General features: G+C 38.6%; 1 protein-coding gene across 2 annotated transcripts in view; it reads left to right on the forward strand.

Moving 5' to 3' along the window:
- LOC141560209 (vomeronasal type-2 receptor 1-like) overlaps positions 1-23,187 on the forward strand; it is a 52,703-nt gene that overhangs the window by 21,593 nt on the left and 7,923 nt on the right. Inside the window, exons 1-4 of one of the 2 annotated variants that reach the window (XM_074298059.1) lie at positions 1,400-1,512; positions 13,041-13,332; positions 18,607-19,479; positions 22,894-23,118. In XM_074298059.1, coding sequence (XP_074154160.1) covers positions 1,439-1,512; positions 13,041-13,332; positions 18,607-19,479; positions 22,894-23,118 — 1,464 coding nt within the window. In that variant the 5' untranslated portion in view covers positions 1,400-1,438. Of the gene's footprint in view, positions 1-1,399; positions 1,513-13,040; positions 13,333-18,606; positions 19,480-22,893; positions 23,119-23,187 lie in introns of those variants that run through there. The other variant, XM_074298060.1, reaches the window with a different exon arrangement.

Genomic DNA, 23,187 nt, shown 5'->3' on the forward strand with positions numbered 1-23,187 from the left:
CTCAGTTTTCCCATCTGTAAAATGAATAGTTGAATGATGGGATTTCTTACATCCCATTTCTATTCTGCATCTGTGATTCTATGATTCTACTCAGTCAGCAATGGCTGAATCTTTGAGCCAGCCAGCAAAAGGAAAATGGAAACAAATGGGGGTGCTGCCCCTATTTCCTTGACAGCTGTATCATAGGGTACAAAATAGTGACATCAGGCCAGTGTCACTCCTGTGTAAGACAGAAAGCTCCCTAGGAAATGAACCCAATAACTCACAAAATAAGAAATCTCCGGGAAGGAGAGAGGAGGGCCTTGCATCTCCAGGATGGATGAATGTTTCTCTTTTTTCTCTTTCACACTCTCTAAAGTGTAGTCAAATCAGCTTTCTAGCAAGCCCCTGAAGGGGGCATTTTATTTCTCATTCCAAGTCTTTGTCAAGCTCTCCTCCCGGACTGGAAAAGATTCCCTTCTTATGTCTGACTCTTAGAAGCCCTGCCTTCCGCCAAGGCTCTGCCAGCTGCCATTTGGAGCTTCACTTGCTAGCCTCCTTCCCCAGACTCCTTTTTCTTTATTGAATTTTACCTGTGTGCCTCTCCCAATAGGATGGAAACTTATCAAGCAAGCAAGCAGCCTTTGATTAAACATTTCCTTTGCCCAGGCATTGTGCTGAATGCCAGGAATCAAAGGAAAAAACAGTCCCTGTGTCCCAGGACCTTCCATTCTGATGGATGCAGAAAACACACGTATATGTGTGTGTGTGTGTGTGTGTGTGTGTGTGTGTGTGTGTGTGTGTGTGTGTGTATATATATATATATATATACATATATATATATATATATATATATATATATATATATATCAGCAATTTCTGTCTATATTCTCAGCATGGTAGGTGCTAAAGAACTGCCTGTGGAATGAAAGGTTTTGCTCTTTTTCAGAGAAAGTCCTGTGAATAATTCTCATCTCATTTCGTTATTGTGGACCAAGACTTGGGATCTGTTTTACCAGGTGCTTTTCTCAGGGATAATGAATGTTCTTAATCCTCCAGCTCCACCTGCTACAGGTGAGCTCCAGGTTTGCTGATTGATTGAGGCTTGACAATTAGGTAGTGAGTAGCAAAAGCAGCAGCAATTCAACCCCTGGGGAAAATCTCAAATACATGAGTGCATACACACACATATTTCCATTGGCTGATGAAGATGATTTGCTATCAAAGGGCATCGTAAGAACTCATCCATATTTCAGGCTGGTTTTTCTTCCACTGGATCTTTATAAAAATGGCCCCCACCAAAAAGTCTGTGGTTCCCCTTTTGCTGGTCTTTCTGCTGGTCTTCTTCCCCATCACCTTGATGACTGAGGGCGATACAGAACCAACCTGTAGACTGCTGGGAAAGTTTGATTTACATGGATATGTGGAATCCACAAACCACACACTTATTATAGGAGGAATGTTTCCTATTCATTCCCGGACCATTCCAGAAAATGAATCTATTTTGGAGCCGGTATCACCCAGATGTGAAGGGTAAGTCTTGGTCAATTTGGGGGGAAAGGTGGAGGGTGTGGTGGAATAGAGAATCAGGAGAATTGGGTTCTATCCCTGGCTTTGTCAATGTTGAGGAATCCTTGGAAATTCTGTAGGCATTTTCTTTTCTGTACAAAGGAATTAAACTTTAATATTTAAGAATTCTTCCATTCCAGGGCTCTAAAATCAGTCTGAAAAATTAAAAAAAATCCAATTTAGGATATTATTATTATTACAGTGAAATCTATCAGAAATCCAAGTTTATGGCAAATCATCTTTTGGCCAAACTTCCCTAATCAGGTTTTCAGAAGCATTTTATGGAGGCTCTGGTCTATGTTAGAGCTTATATTAATGGTTCCCCTGAGGATTCCACTGAATAATGAATGTGTCACATCTAGAATTGGCTTGTAGGATTAAAGATCTGCAATTTTGTGTCGCTTCTATTATAAGAAAGCAAAACATGGGCCAGATTTCCATAAATGTCAATTTCATGAATCTTTGCCTCTAGAATTCAATATGATTTTCAGGTTTTACTTTTTTCTTTACTTTACTTTACTTTTTTCTTCTATAGTGGTTTTATAATACACTCAAAACATTTAAAAAGGGATAAATAGGATGTAAATAATTTTAATTTGTGGAAAGAAAGAAGGAAAGAAGGAAAGAAAGGAAAGAAAGGAAAGAAAGGAAGGAAAGGAAAGAAAAGAGCATCTCTTCTAGGATCCACCCAAGAAAAATTCATTCAGCCTTTGCTTGAAGACCTATAATGAAAGTCTTCATAAAGAAAAACATTCTACTTTTTAAAAGTTCTAATTGTTAGGATGGGTTTTTTTTCCTTAAAAGGAAGAGTATAGTGGCCCCACTCACTTGCCTGCACTATACTTTATTTTAACAATGAGATTTCAGGTTTTGGTTCCATTTGCTTTGAGAATCTAAAGAAATTAAAACTTACACTATGGTAAGAAATGGTGATCAAACTCTGGGTACATTAGACAGGTAATGCTCAATTTTTGGGTTTTTATACTTTTATACTCAAAACTCCTTCAAGGAGCTTTTGTTTTTTTGTGTTATATCTACTGATATTTACCATATTCAAAATTAAAACATCTTAGAATTATCATGAAAACAATTTTATGTTGAAGACTCCCTGAAAGGGTTTCAGAGAGACTCCCTCCAGAGGTCTTGAGACCACAACATTGAGAATCACTGTGTTAAACAAAGCTTTGGCTATCTTTTATTTCTCTTGTCATCTCTTTTCTCTTGCTTGAATGTGGGAAGTGGGGAGAAAAGTGAGGAATAAGTAAGACAAATTATAATTAGAGATATCCTTTTGATCCACAAAGTAAAATAATTCACATTCTTTCTTTCCTTTCCCCTTTCCTTTCCCCTTTCCTTCTCAACAATTCATTCACGTATTTATTTGTTTTATTATTCATTCATTCATTTATTAATTCATCTATTTATTTATAAATTTTTGGTTTGATTGGATGGCCACTGAAATTCCTCCCCCAACTCCAAAATTCTGGGATACATACCCTATCACCCAGCAGAGCAAAGAATTCTGATACCCAGGTCAAATGGTCAAAGGAGTGCTAACCCAGGAGACATTCATACCCCTTTTCTCCACATTGACTTTAGTTCTGCTAAAACTCTCTGGGGGGAGGCAAAATAGGATGAAGCAGCAGGTGGCGAATGTACTAATGTTCTGGGAGAGGGTGACACCCTTGTGGTCACTATGGGGTAGGTGGGGCTAAGGATGGCAGACTTGGTGGACTACCCTAGGGAGGGCATGAGCTCCCACTCCAAATATGGGCACTTTGGGGCAAAACTTAGGTAGACCTAACCTTGTTGAAGCTTCACCATCTCTTCCCATTTTCCTCCTAACTTCTCTCAGTAAGGAAATTTTGAAGTATTTCTTTTATTAGTAAAGTTAGAGGACAGTCAATTGTAGATTTTGCTTTTTGAGAAAAAAATTTGCTGCCCCCAGTTAAAAATGATCTAATGTTTTCTGAGTCAAAAAATGTGGACAAGCATAGAAATGCTGTTCGGGAGGGCAGTTATGCAGCAATAATTTTTCATCTTCAATGCCTATAAGACTATTACTATCAGGATATGAAAGCTTTGACTTATGCCAGTGGTTCTCAAGCTTTTAAAATACCACCTTGCTTCTCCCTTATATCATATTCCATTCTGCTCCTTCCCAAACCACCTTTGCTCATTAAAAAAGCAAGAAAACTTGAATAGAACATCTACACTATTGAGGAAGAGAGAACTAAGATGAAGAAATGATGCTAAAAGGAGAAAGCCAACATTCCCTCTATTTTTAAAAGTTGAGAGTGGCTAGCTCCCCAGTATACCCTAAACTCCAGAAGAGAAAGAGCCTGTGTTTTATTAAAGCTTGTATTTCCCTCAGAGCCTAGCGTGGTTATGCTGACATCCAGGTTTCTCCTACCCATCTCAGGTCCCTCAGTGTCTGTGGGGGCTTCTCCAGGAGGAAGCTGACATGGATTTTCTAGGGCTGTGTCCTAAAGGAGGATTGAATTCCCATCAAACCTGTTGACATTAGGCAGGAAGGCAGAAAGGGAATCAAAAAATTCTTTTATCACTTTCCCATACCTGGAGCCAATCACCTTCAAGGTAAACATGTGTACAAATGTGGCACGATTAAAGGTGTACAGGAAGGGCCCCCACATTGACCTCCCAGGAAGAGAGAGTAAAATCTGGTGGACCTTGTCTCTCTAACATTCTACCCCAAGATGCCTTTTCTAGGATTGCTGAAGAAGAGAGGGATAAGTTATAAAGAGCCCAAAGGAAGCTGTCAAGGGGATGCTAAAATTTTGAAGGGGTATTTTTGCTCATGTGGGACTCACCAGGGCAAAATTTAAGGGAAAGAAGGATGAAATTATGTTAGTAAGAGGATTCCCATTATCTTGATGGGAATCAATTAAAAAAGAGCAATGCTAAAAACTGGGGATAGAAATAGGAAAAAATGAGCCAGTCCTTATTCTCAACGAGTCTTATTCTAATCTCTTGGATGAGACAATATATAAAGTTCACTAGTAGGATATATGAAAAGGTACGGATATCCTAAGAATGGGATGCTCCAGGTACACCATATGCCTGAGATAGAACCTCACTTCATTTTTTCCTTATTGAGTCCCTAGTCTTATTTCCAGGACCCACTGCCTGGGTCACATGTCATATAAAGACTATCCTTCTTCTCTCTCCTTTTCTGCTCCCACAGTCATTTTCATCATAGAAATTGTTTTTATTTGATTTGTTCCTTATCTCAGTTTGAATTGTTTGTCTTTCCTTCCTCTTGTTTAGAGAATGTGATAATTAGATCTATAGAATGTGAGCTCCTTGAGGGCAAGGACATTTCAATGTTGCTGGGTTTTGCCTTAGTATTTCCTAAGGAAAAATCCTAAGTGCCTAGGACTGAGCGCTCGCTGAATGATTTAATGAGATTATCCAGGGATATGAATTTTTGTATCATCTATATTTATAAAATTATGGTACAGATCATTCATTTATTCCTTCATCATTTATTTATTCCTTCATCTGTTTATTTTTTTCATTTTTTTTTTTTTATTCAAGAAGTTTATTAAATACCCACAGGGTGCAAAGAAATCTGAGATACAAAGTTTAATTATGATTCATAATTAAGAAATAATGGAAGAAATAATGGAAATGAGCTCCTTGAGAGCAGGAAGCTTATGATGTGTGTGTGTGTGTGTGTGTGTGTGTGTGTGTGTGTGTGCGCGTGTGTGTGTATTATCTTTCTTTGTGTCATTAGCACTTAGCACAATGCCTGACACATAGTCTTTGCTTAATAGATACCTGTGATTGCTTCTGCATGCAAAAATAAAGTGCTCTGTTAATGTGAGTGATTGCCATGGCTATCATTAATATTATGTTTTACCATTAGAGCCGCCCTCCTGTTTTCCTCACCAGTGTCAGAAATTATGCGGCTTTGTTCCTGCCGCTGCTCTCTAGGGGATCCCATCTTCTAGTCTGAAAAAGTAGCGAGAGGCTGGAAAGGAACAAAGTAGAAAATGATTCTATTGTGCTCCCACTGTGGGTCCAGATTCAATCCAATTCTAGTATTTTTGGACTTGGCTTTGAATTAGCTCGAGTGAGCACAATGTTCTACTTTTCTCGGAAGGAAAATCAGTCCTAGCTTATCATTAGGTTATTCTGATTCTAGGGGCTGCCTGAATCTGAAAGGGTTCATTTTGATCATGTCAGTATTATGAAGGAAAACAAATCCTATGGCCATCAGACACGTAACGATATCATATCTGCCCAGAAAACTTTGTGCTGGTCAATGCCAAAATTTGGGGATGCAAATAGAAAAAAATGAACTCAATTGTAGGATGCACGGAAAGGCGTGGATATCTGAAGGATGGAATGTCCCAGAGGTACACCATGCCTTGAATGAGTCTCACTTCATCTCTTCAGATGAAGAGAGTCCCTAATGACTCTTGACTCTTAGTCCCTATTCTTATTTCCAGGACCCACTTAAGGATCATGTCCCATATAAAGACCATCCTGCTTTCCTCTCCTGCTCCCACACTTGTTTCCATCATAGAAATTATCCATCTTTGTTTTGTTTTCTCATTTTTCTATCTCAGTTTGAATCTTTCCCTCATAAAATGTGGATACTTTCAAAAATATTTCCCCCATGTCTTTGACTGTGGATGTGACTGTTCTCTTGATATTTCCCCCAGTGCAGCAGGATTCTGTTTTATTAAGATTCATTTGGGCAGAATTAGGCCCATTCATGCAGTTTGTCATCTAACACTCTGGATAGATTCCCCCCTGCCCACTGTCACTGCTGATGACCCCTAGGTATCAGTCAGTATATGTCCTCCTTAACCTCAGGGTAGATACTAAGTGATATTAAAAAGATGGGGGTTCTCCTGTTATAATTTCCTCCTTTCCAGTGCTTCTCTTGCTTCTTACTCCCAAAGAAAGTATGTTTCCATATTGGATAGACTATTTGATACATGATGGACTCTGAATAAAAGATGTAACTAACTTTTTCTGGCTAAGGATCACTGTTAATCTTGTGTCTCAGGGACAGAAAGATAGCTCTCTCCTTCCTCCACTCTGTCTCTCTTTCTCTCTCTGTCTGTCTCTGTCTGTCTCTGTCTCTGTTTTTGTCTGTCTCTCTGTCTCTCTCTCCATCTGTCTCTCCATCTTCCCCCGTCTCCCCCCGTCTCCCCCATCTCTGTCTCTCTCTGTCTGTCTCTGTCTCTCTGTTTATGTCTCTGTCTCTGTCTCTCTCTGTCTCTCTCTCTCTCTCTCTCTCTCTCTCTCTCTCTCTCTCTCTCTCTCTCTCCTCTCTGTGTCTCTGTCTCTCTCTGTGTCTCTGTCTCTCTGTTTATGTCTCTGTCTCTGTCTCTCTCTCTCTCTCTCTCTCTCTCTCTCTCTCTCTCTCTCTCTCTCTCTCTCTCTCTCTCTCTTTCTGACTTGCTCCAAAAGATCTAGAGAAGAGTCAATGCCATTTAAATGAAAACAGAATTGCCCATTCATGTGAACTTGATGGTAACTGATTTTATAGCCCCTCCTGATTGGTTTTTATTTGATAACTTAGTTCCTTGGTAAAAGGTTATTTTTTAAATCTATTGTATCTCAGTCAGATTATGGGAAGAAAAGTTTTCATTACTTGAATTGTCCAGGAGAGCCAGGGGAAAACTAGATATTCTAAGGTTCAAGAAGGAACTGGTTGTAGTGAAGAGAAATGAATCACCATCCCTGATGTGGGTCGGTTTGGCAGGAAGGGAGTCTTCCGAGGGAATGCTCAACTTGGAGTGCTGTTCATCTCCCTACGTAGCAGCCTATGGCATCACCTCAATAATAGAAGGAGGGACATATGTTTGAGGAACATGGTTTTCATTGGAACGATTCGTTCAGATCACTTTAATAAATGTGCATTAAATACTTACTCCATTGCAGGCACTTTGTGAGGCTTGAGATCAGTGTTTACCCTCAAGAAACTTATACTTGGTAACCTAAGTGGGAAGATAAGTAAATAACAAAATGCATATATAATGATTTTTGGAAGGGTGACCTTTGCAGCTGGAAGGTCCAGGAAAGGTCTGGCATTGGAAGTGCCCTCTGAGGTGATTCTTGACGTGAGATAGGTACCTCCAGAGTCAGAGTTAAAGAAGGAATCATTCCAAACCCAAAGGATGACTTGTGCAAAGTCACAGAGGTGGGAAATGTAAGCAAGGAGGTCAGTTTGGTGGGAATGTAGAGTGTGGGAAGAAGTATAATGTGAAATCAGGCTAGACAGATAAACTGGAGTCCTACTATGAGATTCTTTAAATCCTAAACAGAGCAATTTGTATGTTAGCCTTTCAACAGTGGGAATCAAAATGGTATGTGGAGCCTGTATCTAGCCCTATTCAAATGTGGAATATTAATCAGACTCAGTGGCTTTTTGTATGACTTGCATCTTAGGTAGACTTTGGGGTATTTTTAAAGTTTCCAGTCCATTCGATCATAAACTGCTGAGAGCTGAGAAAGGAGATGGGGTGTCTTTCCAACATCGAGCACAAGGTCCAGCACACAGTAAATGCTTAATAAATGTTTGTTGACTTGCCTGATTTCTGGTTTTAAAAAAGAAATAGATAACCCCATAGGGTTGTTTTTTTTTTTTTTTTGCCCACATTTAGAGTGCTTAGATTTAGGATGTCATTGATTCTGGAAGTTGCAGAGACACATTTAGACTCAAAGCTTTCTTTGCCATAGAATTATTGCAGAATGGCATGGCCTTCCTGAGGTTTGGGTAAGTTCTTCCATGAAGTGAAAGCTGAATGACTCATCAGGTCTGCTTTAGCGGGTGCGCCCATTCCTATAGATGTTTGACCAGTGCCCTCTAAGATCTCTCTTAAAGCTGAAATTCTGGGGACATGGGTTCCCACAATTGGTCCTAGTACATGATATGGGCGTGGGATAATGCAAGGGCTTCTGGGAAAAATTACTTCAACCAATGAACTTGCTCCTCCTAAGCATGCAAGCTCTTCCCCAAAAATTCACAAGTAAAACTCCCAGTCATGGCAGGAACTAGAGAATTGTCAAGTACCGACTTAGCACTTAGTAAGAACCTAATATCTCATTATCTCATTAGCACTTAGTAAGAACCTAACATCTCCCCCTTTCTTTTGATTTAGAACATAGGGTAGTATGACCTTGAAACATAAATCTATCAATATGGGAGGCATTACACATAATTACATAGATTACATAAACACAGAGTAACATAGTAACATAACACATGCTAGAAGTATGTAACAAATAACATGATCAAATAATCATAAATTGAGAATTTATAAATATCCACAAGTTCATTGTCCATTAGTCTCATCTTGTGTTAGGAAATCCAATGATTGATTCCTGCTGGTTTTAAAGTTTTTTAACAGTCTTCTTATTAGCCATGCTCTTTCAGTGTCAGATGTTTCTTAGATTTTCTCCTTTGTTTTGAGGTCTTTCTCTTTTTCTGTCTCTCTCTGATGGACAAGGCGAATACGACTTGTTGGCACCCATCTGATTCCTTCTCCATCTGAAGAAATACAAGCAAACCCTCTCTCCCAGGCAGTTAACCTATCTGGTCCCTTCTATTCACCACTTTCTAAATCTCTTCTCATCATCTGGCAATTACATTGGAGTTGTTTGTACTGGACACAGCCCTGTTGGTTTAAAAGGCCTGTATTCTCCCCAAGTGTAATCCATTTTTGCAATCTGATTGCCTTTTGGCTGACTTATCAGGTAATTCCTTTCAGCCATGTGATTGTTTTTCAGCTGATAGATCACATCAGAGTCCTGATCTTCTAAAGGCTCTTTGGGTATAACATCAGCTGCCATCATGCCCCAAGTCTTTTTTGGCTGGGGCCCTGGACCTGGGCCCCTTATCCCATTTCCCTGAATTATTCTACACTCTGATGCCCAATGGAGTCCTCTGTTGCATTTTGGACACCCTGTTTTCTCACATGTTGAGGATCATACAGTGACATTGTCTGAGGAAGTTTCCTTTAGTGGGCCATTCTGAAGAGAAGCACAGGGAACAGTTATTGAGTTTCTAATCATTTGCAGGTCAAAGTAGCAATATGATCCTGATAATAGTAATATTAGAGAGGCAGCAGGGTGTAATGGGTAGAAGGCCAGGGCAACCTGGGTTCACATCTTCTCCCAATGCCTCCTGGCTGTGTGGTCCTGCATAAGTCATTGAAGTCCTCACGGTTGTGAGTAATACTCTAAGACTGTACATTGCAGAGAAGTTGCCAACCTGCATTAGCAGATGGACTTTTCTCACCTAGAAATTTCCTATACCAATGAAATTATGGGCTGAAACCCTGGCCTTTTCTTTTAAAAGTAACTGTGAGAAATAATTCATTTGGACCCCTTCTCTATTCCAATCAGTATTAATCAGTTCTTACCTTAATTTAAAACTAATTAATTAAAAAGATTATTCTCATCTTTATAGATAGGTTCTTATATGTTGCATCTTTAACGCAATATTCACTACTTGTTTACCAGCTTATGAAGCTCACTTATGCAACCATAAGACATCTGACAAAGACATTTCCATCCTGTTTTACTCAAATTGCATATCCAAACCCAGCAGGGGTGGGATGCCTTAATGCTTTGAAAATTCCCCAAATTATCTATTTATTTATTTTTATCTCTGGATCTCTCTTTTTTGTCCAACTTTTTTTTTTTTTTTATTTTTTATTATATATATATATATATATATATATATATATTTTATAATATTATCCCTTGTATTCATTTTTCCAATTTACCCCCCCTCCCTCTATTCCCTCCCCCCGACGACAGGCAATACCATACATTTTACATGTGTTACAATATAGTCTAGGTACAATACATGTGTGCGAATATCACTTTCTTGTTGCACAATAAACATTAGATTCCGAAGGTACATGCAACCTGGGCAGACAGATATTAGTGCTAACAATTTTCATTCCCCTCCCAGTGTTTCTTCTCTGGGTGCAGCTACCTCTGTCCATCATTGATCAACTGGAAGTGAGTTGGATCTTCTTTATGTTGAAGATTTCCACTTCCATCAGAATACATCCTCATACAGCATTGTTGTTGAAGTGTACAGTGATCTTCTGGTTCTGCTCATTTCACTCAGCATCAGTTGATTTAAGTCTCTCCAGGCCTCTCTGTATTCCTCCTGCTGGTCATTTCTTACCGAGCAATAATATTCCATAACCTTCATATACCACAATTTACCCAACCATTCTCCAACTGATGGACATCCATTCATCCTCCAGTTTCTAGCTACAACAAAAAGAGCTGCCACAAACATTTTGGCACATATATGTCTCTTTCCGCTCTTTAGTATTTCTTTGGGATATAATCCCAGTAGTAGCGCTGCTGGGTCAAAGGGTATGCACAGTTTGATAACTTTTTGGGCATAATTCCAGATTGCTCTCCAGAATGGCTGGATTCTTTCACAACTCCACCAGCAATGTATTAGTGTCCCAATTTCCCTACATCCCCTCCAACATTTGTCATTATTTGTTCCTGTCATCTTAGCCAATCTGACAGGTGTGTAGTGGTATCTCAGAGTGGTCTTAATTTGCATTTCTCTGATCAGTAGTGATTTGGAACACTCTTTCATGTGAGTGGATATAGTTTCAATTTCTTCCTTCTGAACTTAGGAACCATTTAGTCAGAGATGCCCTTGTTTCATCCAACCTGAGCCCCTTCTGCTAATAAGTCATTTTTGACCCTCAAGAGCAAGATCCATCAACCAGTGAGGTTCTCTATTTTACCCTACTTCTTTTGTATATTTGAACTTGCCTTTAAATTCAAAACTCTTCCTCCTGTACCCTGTATTCACTGTTTCTCCAATGGTCTCTCCTTTCTTCTTCTTGCTGTGGTCTGATGACCAGTGTGCTCAAGATTCCTAGTGGCATCCCTGGCCATATCTCTTCCCTAATTTGGAGGGATCATTCCTGAGCTCATCATGAGGAGATCAACCAGCTGCTCTGAGCTCTTGTTGTCATTGACCTTCCCCGGATATCTGGAGGAAAGCCATAGACCTCTTCTTAAAAAAGCCAAAGAAAAGAATCTATTTCTTTCAGCAGTAAGTGGCTACCTTCAGCCTTCTGTAGAACCCATTCAGTCCAAGCAAGAGCATTTAAGGACTTGGACAAAGATGTGTATTTCCCAAAAAGAAGGCAGCTGTAGGCCAGAAAGGGAGCAAGGAGTGGGTATGGGCAGCCATGCTGGAAGGCTCGGGGCTAGCAGAGAACTTCAGGCATGGGGAAAGTGGGCCAGTGATCAGCTTGGACAAGAAGGGTGACCCCGGGATGCTCCTATCACTCTACTCTGACTCAGAGTTCTGTCTCTGAAGCTATATGATCTTGGACCTTATGAGGAAAGCTATGGGAGAGTCACTGTGATACGGCCATCATGAGCAACAATAATCTTCTCAAATCTGACATCTATAATGAAGGAGCCAACATATGTGTGAGACAGTGCTTAGCTTTTGTCAAGGACTTTCTAAGTGTAAGACCCTGCGTGACATTTATCTTAAGACAAGACTGCTAGGGTGATTTTTCCAAAGCACAGGTCTAGTCACATGATTCCTTTTTAATAAACTCCAATGGCTCCCTGAAGCTTCCAGGATTACATATAAATTGTTCTCTTTGACATTTAGATCTCTGTATAACTTAGCCCCCAAATCTTATCTTTCCCACACTTAACAATTAAGCCAAACTGGTCTTCTTTCTGTTCTTCCCTAGTCAGAACCTTTGTTCTGACTGCCCTATTCTTGGAAAGCTCTCCCTTCTACCTCAGCCTTTAAAAATTACAGGTCTCCTTTAAGACTCTGCTAAATGAACACCTTCTCCATAGAGGCTGACTTTCCTGCTCTCCCCATGAGAATCAGCTTGGATCCCATTCATGCGTATCTACAAATGTTCATGTTGTCTCCTCCAATAGAATAATAGCTCTTGAGAGCAAGGATTGGTTCACTTCTATCTTTGTATTTAGCTTTGCATGTCTGTGCAACTCTATGTCACTTAAGAGAATATTTGCACCACAGTAGGCTTTTAACAAATCTTAATTGATTTTTTTTTTTTTTGTGGGGAGGGGAGAAGAGAGGACTTGATTGTTGATTCATTGGAATAGGGAACTACCAATAAGATAATTTCCTTTACCAGTACAGAGCATCACCATTTTTTCCCCTATTTATAGTCTTACTGAAAAATTAAGTGATTTGCCCAGGATTGTACAGTCAGTGATCATGATAGACAGGACTTGAATCCAGAGCTTCCTGATTGAGAATAGTTCTCTGGCTGTCTTGGGTTGGTTGGTGATAAATGTTGGAAGTTGGAAGATAAACTAGTTTTTATTCTCAGAGGCTTATATTTCATGTCAACAAGCTCCTATTAAATAGGGTTCATGCCCTTACACTGTTACTAGAAGCAAGAAGCAAAAAGTTTGCAATTTCCCACCATCTAACTTTTGGCCTCTGGTTTCCTTTCCAGGTTTTACTTCCGAGGTTTCCGTTGGACCAAAACCATGATCCATACGATCAAGGAGATCAACGAAAGGAAAGATATCCTGCCTAATATTACCTTGGGCTACCAGATTTTTGATACCTGCTACGCCGTTTCCAAGTCGATGGAAAGCACATTGTCATTCTTGACAGGGCAGGATGAACACAAGCCCAACTTTCGATGCAGTTCCGGTGCCCCGCTTGCTGGGGTCGTGGGAGCAGGGGCATCTGCCCTATCGGTGGCTACTTCCAGGCTCCTGGGCCTCTATTACTTTCCTCAGGTAACTCAAGAGTTTGATCTAGATTAACAGTGCAAGAAAAAAGAGCAAGTCATGTTTGAGGGAGATAATGGCAAAAACGAAAATGCAGTTTATGTTCTTTTTGGAAGGGTATTTTTTGGAAAGGTTGGCTTGTGTTTTTTTCCTCAGGTGTGCCTTCCCCTTGAGAAGTTAATCCTGAGGCAGGTAATTGTTGCAATGGATGGAATACTTGGCTTCCATTATTGAAGCCCTGATTTAAATCTGGCCTCAGAATGGGCAAAAAAAAAATACAACTGGATGCAAAAAGTCATTTTTACAAGTACAAGATGACAGTGCTGCTGCTAGACAGAATTTCATCTGAAATCTGAGTTTTTTAGTGGGCTACAAGCTGAATTTGGCAATCAAGAAAATGTGATGTTAAACTATATAAACGAGAGCCCCAAGATTAGGGAAGTGACAGTCATAGTCTGCTCTATTTTGGCTAGACTAATCTTGTTCCAATCTGAATAGTTGGATAGCTTGAACAAAAGTCTCAAATACATAATATGAGTATTACTAGAAGAAATTGATAATGGTTAGCTCAATGAACAGAAGATTAAGAGGGGAAGTCTTGGGTTTCTCTGGGTATTTGAAGGGATATCATATGGATATGTGGCATGTGCCCCCCGAGGACAGAACTAGAAGGAATGGGTACAAGTTTCTTTCAAACTGTTGAATTTTTACTTGTCCTAAGGAAATACTATCTCCCAGTGAGATCTTCCCTCCCTCCCCCAAATGGAATACACTACTTAGATAGGTAATAGTGAATTCCTCTCCCTCCTCCTGGAGAGATTCAAGCCAAGTCTGGATGACCTACTTCTCAGTGTTTGTGGGGATCATAATTGTCCAATCAACTTTAAAAATACTCTGAAGTCCACCTAAGATGCAAATCATACAAAAAGCCACTGCGTTTGATTAATACTCCAAATTTGAATAGGGCTAGATGTGGGCTCCACATATCATTTTAGTTCCCACTGTTGGAAAGCTAACATACAAATTACTCTGGAATTTAAAGTTTCCTCCAGAAAAATCACTATGACAAAGCTCTGAGGCGTTAATAAAGTGCCCATGATTCCCTCTATTGAGGTGGATCTTAACTCTTTCTTACAATCTGACATGCCTTCTTCCTTCAGGGCCTTATTTTTATAAGGTTTGATAACAGATTTAACATTCTAGAGAAGTGTCACAAAATACAGAACCCCATTGGTTGATGGGCCTTGCTTCAAATGTCAAAAATGATGTACTAATTATAAAGGAGTATATCAGTGAAGGGTGGGTCTTAGGCTGGGAGAAGCATGGGATGTCTTCCAGTGACTAAGTGGTCATAAGATAGTCACCTGCTTATGTTGGACAAGACTGAGTGGTTTAGAGGTATAAAAATAAGTTGGAAGACTTTCCAAGTAATTGAGTCATCTTTGCCACACTGGGCTTGGTCACCATGACATGAAAAACAAGGGTGGAGGGCCTCTAATTTGCTTTCTATGATTAAGCAAGTGAACTTAACAACAGCAATTCACAGCTCTGGGGCATAATATATGGAACTTTTAATGACTACCAGTGTGCAATCACATCAAAATGATTAATCTTGATTGAATAGATTTGGGATCCAAAGGAGTCATTTCTCACACGTTGTCATCAAGGGAATTCCCATCATTACCCTATTCTTATAGGGTAAGGATGCAATAGTCTTGCTAGTCTCTGAACTTGCTAGAATTCTGACGCGCCATGGTTCTGCAATCTGTGCAGAAGGAGCAAAAAGTTGATCAGAATCAGTCAATACTCCAGTAGAGACAATTCGGGGGGTTGGTCATGTGCTTACTCAGTACGCCTGACTGTAGTAGCCATTGTGCTTCAGGAGAATCAGAGGGTCATGAATTTAGAGTTGGAAGCATTTAGTCCAAATCCATCATCTCATAAATGGGGAGATTGAGGCAGACAGAGGTTAAGTGAATTGCCAAGAGTCACACATTGAGTGAGTGCTTGAGACCAGGTCTTCATGACGTCAGACTTAGAGCTCTATCCATTATATCATATGGCCACTCAAGAAAGATTCCTATCCAAATTTTGGCCTATGATGAAAAAAGAAGAAATATGAATGAGAAAGTACAAAGCACACTCACAAAGATTTTGATAAATGTTTTCCCTTTCACTGATTGAATTCCTTCCTGGCCTTTAAAGCCCAACTCAGATCCATAACCTCCAAGGAACCTTCCCTCATCCTTTGGTCAGAAATGGCCTTCTCCTTGGACTTAAGATCACAGAATTTTAGAATTCAAAGAGCCGTTAGTGAATATTTCATCTGCTCTATCCTCCTTCCTTTTTTATTTTTATTTTTTTTAAGAATAAGAAAGAAAAGAAAAACAGAAAAAGATACAAAACAAAATAAAGCAAAACAAAAGAGAACATTATGATGTGCCCAGTAGAATGTCAGAGAGGATTCAAAACACATAACAACAAATTATCAGATTAAGAAAGTATATATATTATTATTAGAAGAAATTATATTCACAAATGTCCTCTTTACTTTCTTGTAAATTGTTCTTTTGTGCTCTGTTGCACTTTATTCTTTCCCTTCTTTTCATTCCCCCTCCACCATCCCCAAGAAAACTCTAGTTAAGAAAAAATATATTTATGTATTCATATATAGATATATACACACCCTCCTTCACACATATCTTTCCTATTCCTGCTGACTCTTTGCTTTAATTCTGCTCCTTAACTTGCCTTGCTATTACTATTATAATGTTTTTACCTCAACTCTGTCAATCTTTCTTTTGAGGTATGCTGTCATTGATGTGAATCTTGAACATATAGTACACATTTAAAATATGAAAAACATGAAAAAGCACAAACAATTTGTTCATGTTTAAACAATTCATTCATGTTTAGTTAATTGAAATTCATCTTTGATATTGCCTCATATGTTAAATTTTCTGTTAAGTTTGGGTTTAAATGATAAAACGCCCTGAAAATCTGCAAGTTTGTTCAGAATGTTCATTTTGTTCTCATTTGGTATTATTGATAATTTTGCCTAGTTCTTTGGATGGATGGTAGATATGATTCCAGGACCTGTGGTCTTTTATTGTAGCTGTTGATAAGTCTTGTGCAATTCTAATTATAGATCCAGCATATTTGAATTGTTGGTTTTGTTTTGTTTGTTTGTTTGTTGTTTGTTTGTTTGTTTGTTTGGTTTTTGCTTATGAAACTTTCTCTTTGATCTGGGGTTTTGAAATTTGTCAATAATATTCCTGTGTGTTTTCCATAAAAGATCTTTTTGAGATGATGATTAGTAGATCTTTTTCTATTTCTATTTTCCCCTCATGGTCTATCACTTCAGGACAATTTTCTTGGATTATTTCCTGCATTATTTGTGGTCACAACTCTCAGACAGTCCAATTGTTCTTATATTTTTCTCTTCTTAATGTGCTCTCTAGATTGTCGGTTTTCTTATTTTCTCATTATTTATAATCCATTTTGTTATTTCTTGGTCTCTCATAGTTTCACTGGTTTCTCCTTGCCCAATTCTAATTTTCAAAGGATTGTTTTCACTTTTGAGAGACTCTATCTCCTTTTTAAATTGGTTGACCTTTTTTTCCCCCCATAATCTTGTTTTTCTTTGATGGTTTTTAGTTGTTTTTTTTTTTTTTAATTTTTTCCTCAATGTCTTTCATTTGATTGCTAAATTCTTTTTTGAGTTCTCCTATAAATTCTCTTTGGGCAGGGAGACATTTTACATTATTACTCTTTGGGGCAGGGGTTTTTCTTACTTTAATGTAAGATGAATCCTGGTCTTCCCTGTTACCATGGTATGTTTCTATGGTAGGGTGCTTTCTTCTTTGCCAAGTCATTTTTTTTAATAAGAGGTATTAGTGTAAGCACTAATCACAGGGTAGTCTGGCTTTACCTTAGCTCTCCCCACTGACCTGGCACCCCAAACCAAGAGCTCCCCCTCTTGCAAATACCCACAGCCAGCAGTGTCCCTGTCACACTACCTCTGCACTCCTGATATGTTGGTTCTTTCCCACCCAGGGTCATGGCTCTGCAGCACAGCTTGAAATTCCCAATCAGCTGAGGGTCCCTCAATCTTCTGGGACTCAACCCTGCTCCACATACAGTCCAGGAGGTGAAAGTTTCTGAGGTTCCTGGTTGAAGCTGCAGCCCTACCCCACTCACCCCAGAACTCCCCACTTGGTGTTTGTATAGAACTAGCCCAGCCTCATAGCTTTCTTCAGATCTTACTGGGTTATACTAAGAAGACCCCTATTCTGCCCCAAGATTTTTTTTATCAGTCTATGTTCTCCCTGAGGCATAAATTTCTATTTGTAAGGAAATCTAGAGAGCTTGAAAATTTATTTACTAACTTATTCTGCCATCTTCCCAGAATCCCCCTCTATCCTCCTTTTCCTCCAATTCCCAAGATACTACAGACAACATAACTTTTGCTTGAAGACCTCATTATTTCCTGAAGGGATCTAAGCCTTTCATGGGCTGCTCCGATTGGTAGAATGTGAAGCCCACATTCATTGCTCCTGGTTCCACCCACTGAATCCAAATAGGATAAGTCCAATTCTTCTTTCACCTGACAGACTTTCAGATATCTGAAGACCATTATTCTACTCCTCCAAACTAAATACCTTAAATACTTTGGTTTTGTATATACATCTATTATGTAATATTAAATAATTTAGTTTTCCATGTGGGTGTTTTATTTTTCAGATAGATGACTTACAAGCTTTATGAGATACCTTATATAATGCTTGGTGCATAGTAGGGGCTTAATAAATGTTGCTTCATTGTTGAGGGTTGGGGCTAAGTTTTATTTAACTTTGTATTCCCTAGTGACTGGAATAGTTTTGTATATAATAGATGATTAAACATTTACTGTTTCAGTCAGTAAGAGATATAATGCAAATCATTTTTCAGGCTTTATGTAACTTTATAGTATTAATCATTATTATTGTTGTTTTTGAGAATTAATAATAGCTTACATAGAATTATAATGAGTATTGTACTTATAGAAGAAGTGTATTAGTAGAATGTAAGCTTGTCAAGGGCAGAGATTTATTTTGGTTTTGTCTTTGTTTCCGGTGACTAGCACATAGTAACTGCTTAATACAATACTTGTCAGGTTGAATTGAAGAAAATGTGTATTTTTTTTTCTCTTCTGAATAGAGATGGGAGAGAGCCAGAGCGTCTAATATACGGCATTTGTATTCTTTTGTTCAGTACTAATGAGGGGGATGTATTCTTTTCTAGGTGGGCTATGCTTCCTCCTGCTCAGTTCTTAGTGATAAATACCAGTTCCCATCTTATGTTCGAGTAATGGCAAGTGATCAGAGCCAATCTAAAGCAATAGTGCTACTTATCCAACATTTTGGGTGGATCTGGATAGGTGCCATAGCAGCTGATGATGACTATGGGAAGTACGGCGTTAAAATTTTCAAAGAGGAAATTGAGAAGGTTAATCTCTGCGTGGCATTCTCTGAAACCATCCCCAAGATTTACTCCAAGGAAAAAATGCAAAATGCCATCTGGGCCATCAAAAACTCCACAGCCACGGTCATCGTGCTTTACTCATCAGATATTGACCTCAGTCCTTTTCTGTTGGAAATTGAATACCATGACATAAGAGGTCGAACGTGGATAGCCAGCGAGGCTTGGATAACATCCTCCCTCATTGCCAAGCCCGAATACTTCCCCTATCTTGGGGGAACCATTGGGTTTGCCGTGCCAAGAGCTGATATACAAGGCTTAAAGGAGTTTCTTTATGATATTCATCCCAACAAGGATCCCAACGATAACATTACAATTGAGTTCTGGCAGACTGCTTTCAACTGTACCTGGCCCAACAGCAGTGTGCCCTATAATTCTGATCACAGGGTCAACATGACTGGACAAGAAAACCAAACTTATTTTATGTCTGATAAATTCTGCACTGGAGAGGAGAAGTTAGAGGACCTGGAAAATACCTACTTGGATGTGTCCCAGCTCCGGATAACAAATAACGTGAAGAATGCAGTCTATGCTTTGGCTTATGCGCTGGATGAAATGAGTAGATGTGAAGAGGGACGGGGACCTTATTTACCAGGATACTCATGTGCCTATTTGGAAGACTTTGAGCCATGGCAGGTATGACGGTTTTTTTAGTCTTTATTTAACAGAACACCAATCCCATTGTCGACTTAGCTGCAAGTTTCTAACTTTATACATATATGTAATACACAAACATATACATATATGTATATATATATATATACACACATATATATATACACTCATATACACACATAGTAAGTACTTTTTAAAATACTTCTCAGGTTGAATTGAAGAAAATGTATATATTTTTTCTCTTTTGAATAAAGATGGAAGAGAGCTAGAAATCCGAATATATAGTGCCTGGGATATTTGATTTCTTTTCAATTTCATTTAAGTGAGATGAACCTATTATAGGATTTTTAGAGGAAGGCCAAGGAGGGAAAGGGGGCTAGTAGCTAGATGTGAAAGTTCCTTTGGATGGAAAGGCTCTATGTTCATAATCAATTTCCAGGTTCGGTTAATTAGAATGGTTTTTTTTCCAATCATTGGCATTACTCTTCTGTAGCATACCTGAAGGAAAGATCTATGTCTCATGTTCACCAGTGAAAATTCAAATGGGAGGATGGATAAGCTCTCATATGAGACATTATGTCTTGAGGTGGCAGAATTCAAATATGGAGATTCCATTAAAATGTTGCCTCATTTATTCAGCTTATCATCTATTAGGGGCTTAGGGGCAGCTAGGTGGTACAGTGGATAGAGCAGTGAGGAAGTGAGGAAGATCTGAGTTCAAATCTGATCTCTGATACTTAGCACTTTCTAACTGTGTGACTCTGGGCAAGTCACTTAACCTCAATTGCCTCAGCAAAAAAAAAAAAAAAAAAAAAAAAAAGAAAGAAAGAAAGAAAGAAAGAAAAGAAATGATGGGGCTTAGTTGAGACTCATGTCTAAATAGAAAATAAATAAATTTTATTAATTTATAAAATTTTAAAATAAAAATAAGTAAATAAATTTCTGCTATTTTATGTCATTGCTGCTCATAATCTCTCTTGATTTGTTTTACAAGTCTAAATGAGAAAAAAAATCTTGGCTGCCATATCCCTCTGATTTTTCAAGAAGACTAAGTGCTTTATGGAAAAGTGTGCTAGATTTGGAATCAGAGGGTCTGTGTGGGCTCTGCCACTTACTAGCTGGATGACCTTGATTAATTGACTTAACTTCCTTCTGGGCACTTTCCTTTTCTATAAATAAGAAGGCTGGTTTATATCATATCAAAGATCTCTTCCAGTTTGGAATCTCTGCTTGGGCTCCAAGAATCAACTTCCCAAAGATAGGATGGGATAAATTGTGGTCAGAAAACAATTTCTCTGAGAAAAGAACAAAGAGATTGAATCACACACACATACACACACACACACAGAGGCAAATAGATGTTCATAGTCTTTTAAAAACACTGCCCAAGCATAATAATTTGATAGGAGAAAATAAAAGGGGACAACTCAGATAAATGACTACTTCAGATCAATTTTAATTTGAGTTTTGTTTGGGATTTGAGGGCATAAATTAATGATGGGTAACAGCATGAAGATGGTGAGATGGGATTGGAGTGAGGGAAAGCTGGATAACATACCAAAGAGTTCTTCCCACAGAGTTTTGAACCCATTGGTAGACTTGGCTTTAGAGCACATTGTTAAAGAAGCAGTCAGGTAAGTTGTCTGCCAAGAGACATGGGGTGAAAGATTTCTATGACCTCAGTTGCTTTTTTCTTCATCAGAAGCATATGCAAAAGGCAGCAGCTATGTGAAATAATTGTCAATCCTAGAGGGATAGCATTGAAATCAATATAGTATGTTTGGGAGATCTTAAGCCTTCTTGTATCTTATATTATTCCATCTTGGCCACCTTTTCAGATATTTACTTCTCTCAACTTATCTCCCTTTCTTCATCCCATCACAACTGGGTTTCAAGAAAGGACCAACATTCAGTAATTTCTACCATAGTGTGACTTTAATGTAATGTCTTAAATCTCCCATGATATTTTTATCGATGAGATAGCGAGATACGGACATAGATAATGAAATGGAAACCGATCAAATTACTGGACCGAGAAGGGCCAATGTCTGCTTTTAGGCAGAATTCTGCTGGGATTTCTTAGAAATCTGTCCTTGGATCTATCTATGTTGGTTATGATTTTAATCAGTGGTATGCATGATGACATAGAGAGCACACATACTCACCTGCCCCACAGACAGTCCAAAGATGGGAAAGATAGCTGATAGGCTGGATGACAAGAGTCAGCATCCAAACAGTGCTAGGATGATGGTATGAGAGGAGTAACATAAGATGTATTAGAGAAAGGTGTGTGTTTCCATACTTGGGATCCACAAAGACAGGAAGGGATAAGTTGTGGCCAGAAAATAGCTTTTCTGAGAAAAGAACAAAGAATTAAAACACACACACACACACACACACACACACACACACACACACACACACACACACACAAGAAATCTTCAGGCAACCCTTAGAGGAGTTAGCCAGAAGTTCCAATACCTCAAAGGGATGGGGATTACAAGTAGAGAGGTCATAGTTCTGATACATTCAGCTCTCAAATAGGAGCTCAGGAGGATAGGGCTCACTTCTAAGGATCAGATTTTAGGAAGGGATTTGCTGAGTTAGGGTCCAGAATAGGATGACTAGGCTTTGAGACAATGGGGACAACAGATACATTGAGAAAATAGAGAATGTTTAGCCCACATTTAAAAAAAAGACTTAAGGAGGGGAGGAAAAAAAGGCCTATTTTCAAGTATTTAAAGAGTTACCACATTGAATAAGATTAAACTTATTCTGCTCACTTTCAAAGGGATTAGATATGTCAATTGTGCCGAATTATGCAAGATTTTAAAAGAAAGTAAATAACTATATATATAACTATAATTTTTCCTATCTTTGTATGTGTACTTGAACAGAAATAATTACAAGGGCATTTGATATTGGTTGCTTTAAAATAAAATTTGTTCATCCTATTATACTTACTTTAAACAAAAGCATTCCAAGGAGTGTTGAATCTGAGGATTCTCAAGCTTCAGTGAAAAGTGAAACAATTGGATGGGAGTGATTAGGGGCTCTCCATAGCCTTCTCTTCTGCTAACAGAGAAGACCATACTTATCCAGCTGTTGTGTATCCCCCATATTCTACAAAAAGAATCTCACTGTAACATACAGCACTACATGCTGCCTGAAATTGGGAAGTGATACAGTTCCCTTTTTTTCTCCTGCTCAAAAGTCCATACAACAATTTTGTCATCCATCTGTGGAATCCATTTTGATTTTGTGCTTTCTCCTTCATCCCAACGCATATAGATCCTAAATGATTTGAATGTGTAGGGGGGATCTAAGTCTATGAATGGCCACATAAGTTTGAAGTAGGGTTTTTTAATCATAAATGTGTGTTTCCTAAACTATAAGGATTTTGATAAGCTTCTTTTTCTGTTTCCTGATTTCTAGTTAATGTATTACATGAAGATACTTAAATTTAAAACCCACAATAATGAAACATTGCAACTTGATGAAAATGGAGATATATCTGGATATTATGACCTCTTGAACTGGCAACTAAATGATGATGGGAAAATTGACTTTGTGAAGTTTGGAAAATTCAGTTTCTCTGCATCCAAATTTGAGTTGGTGGTAGATAATGCGTCCATATATTGGAACACTGAAACATCGAAGGTTAGTCATCTTGAACTCTTTTTTTATAGATCTATACAAAAAGATTTCATTTCAAACACCATTATAGTT

This window comes from Sminthopsis crassicaudata, chromosome 3, assembly GCF_048593235.1.
Source record: "Sminthopsis crassicaudata isolate SCR6 chromosome 3, ASM4859323v1, whole genome shotgun sequence".
NCBI classification, from domain to species: domain Eukaryota; kingdom Metazoa; phylum Chordata; class Mammalia; order Dasyuromorphia; family Dasyuridae; genus Sminthopsis; species Sminthopsis crassicaudata.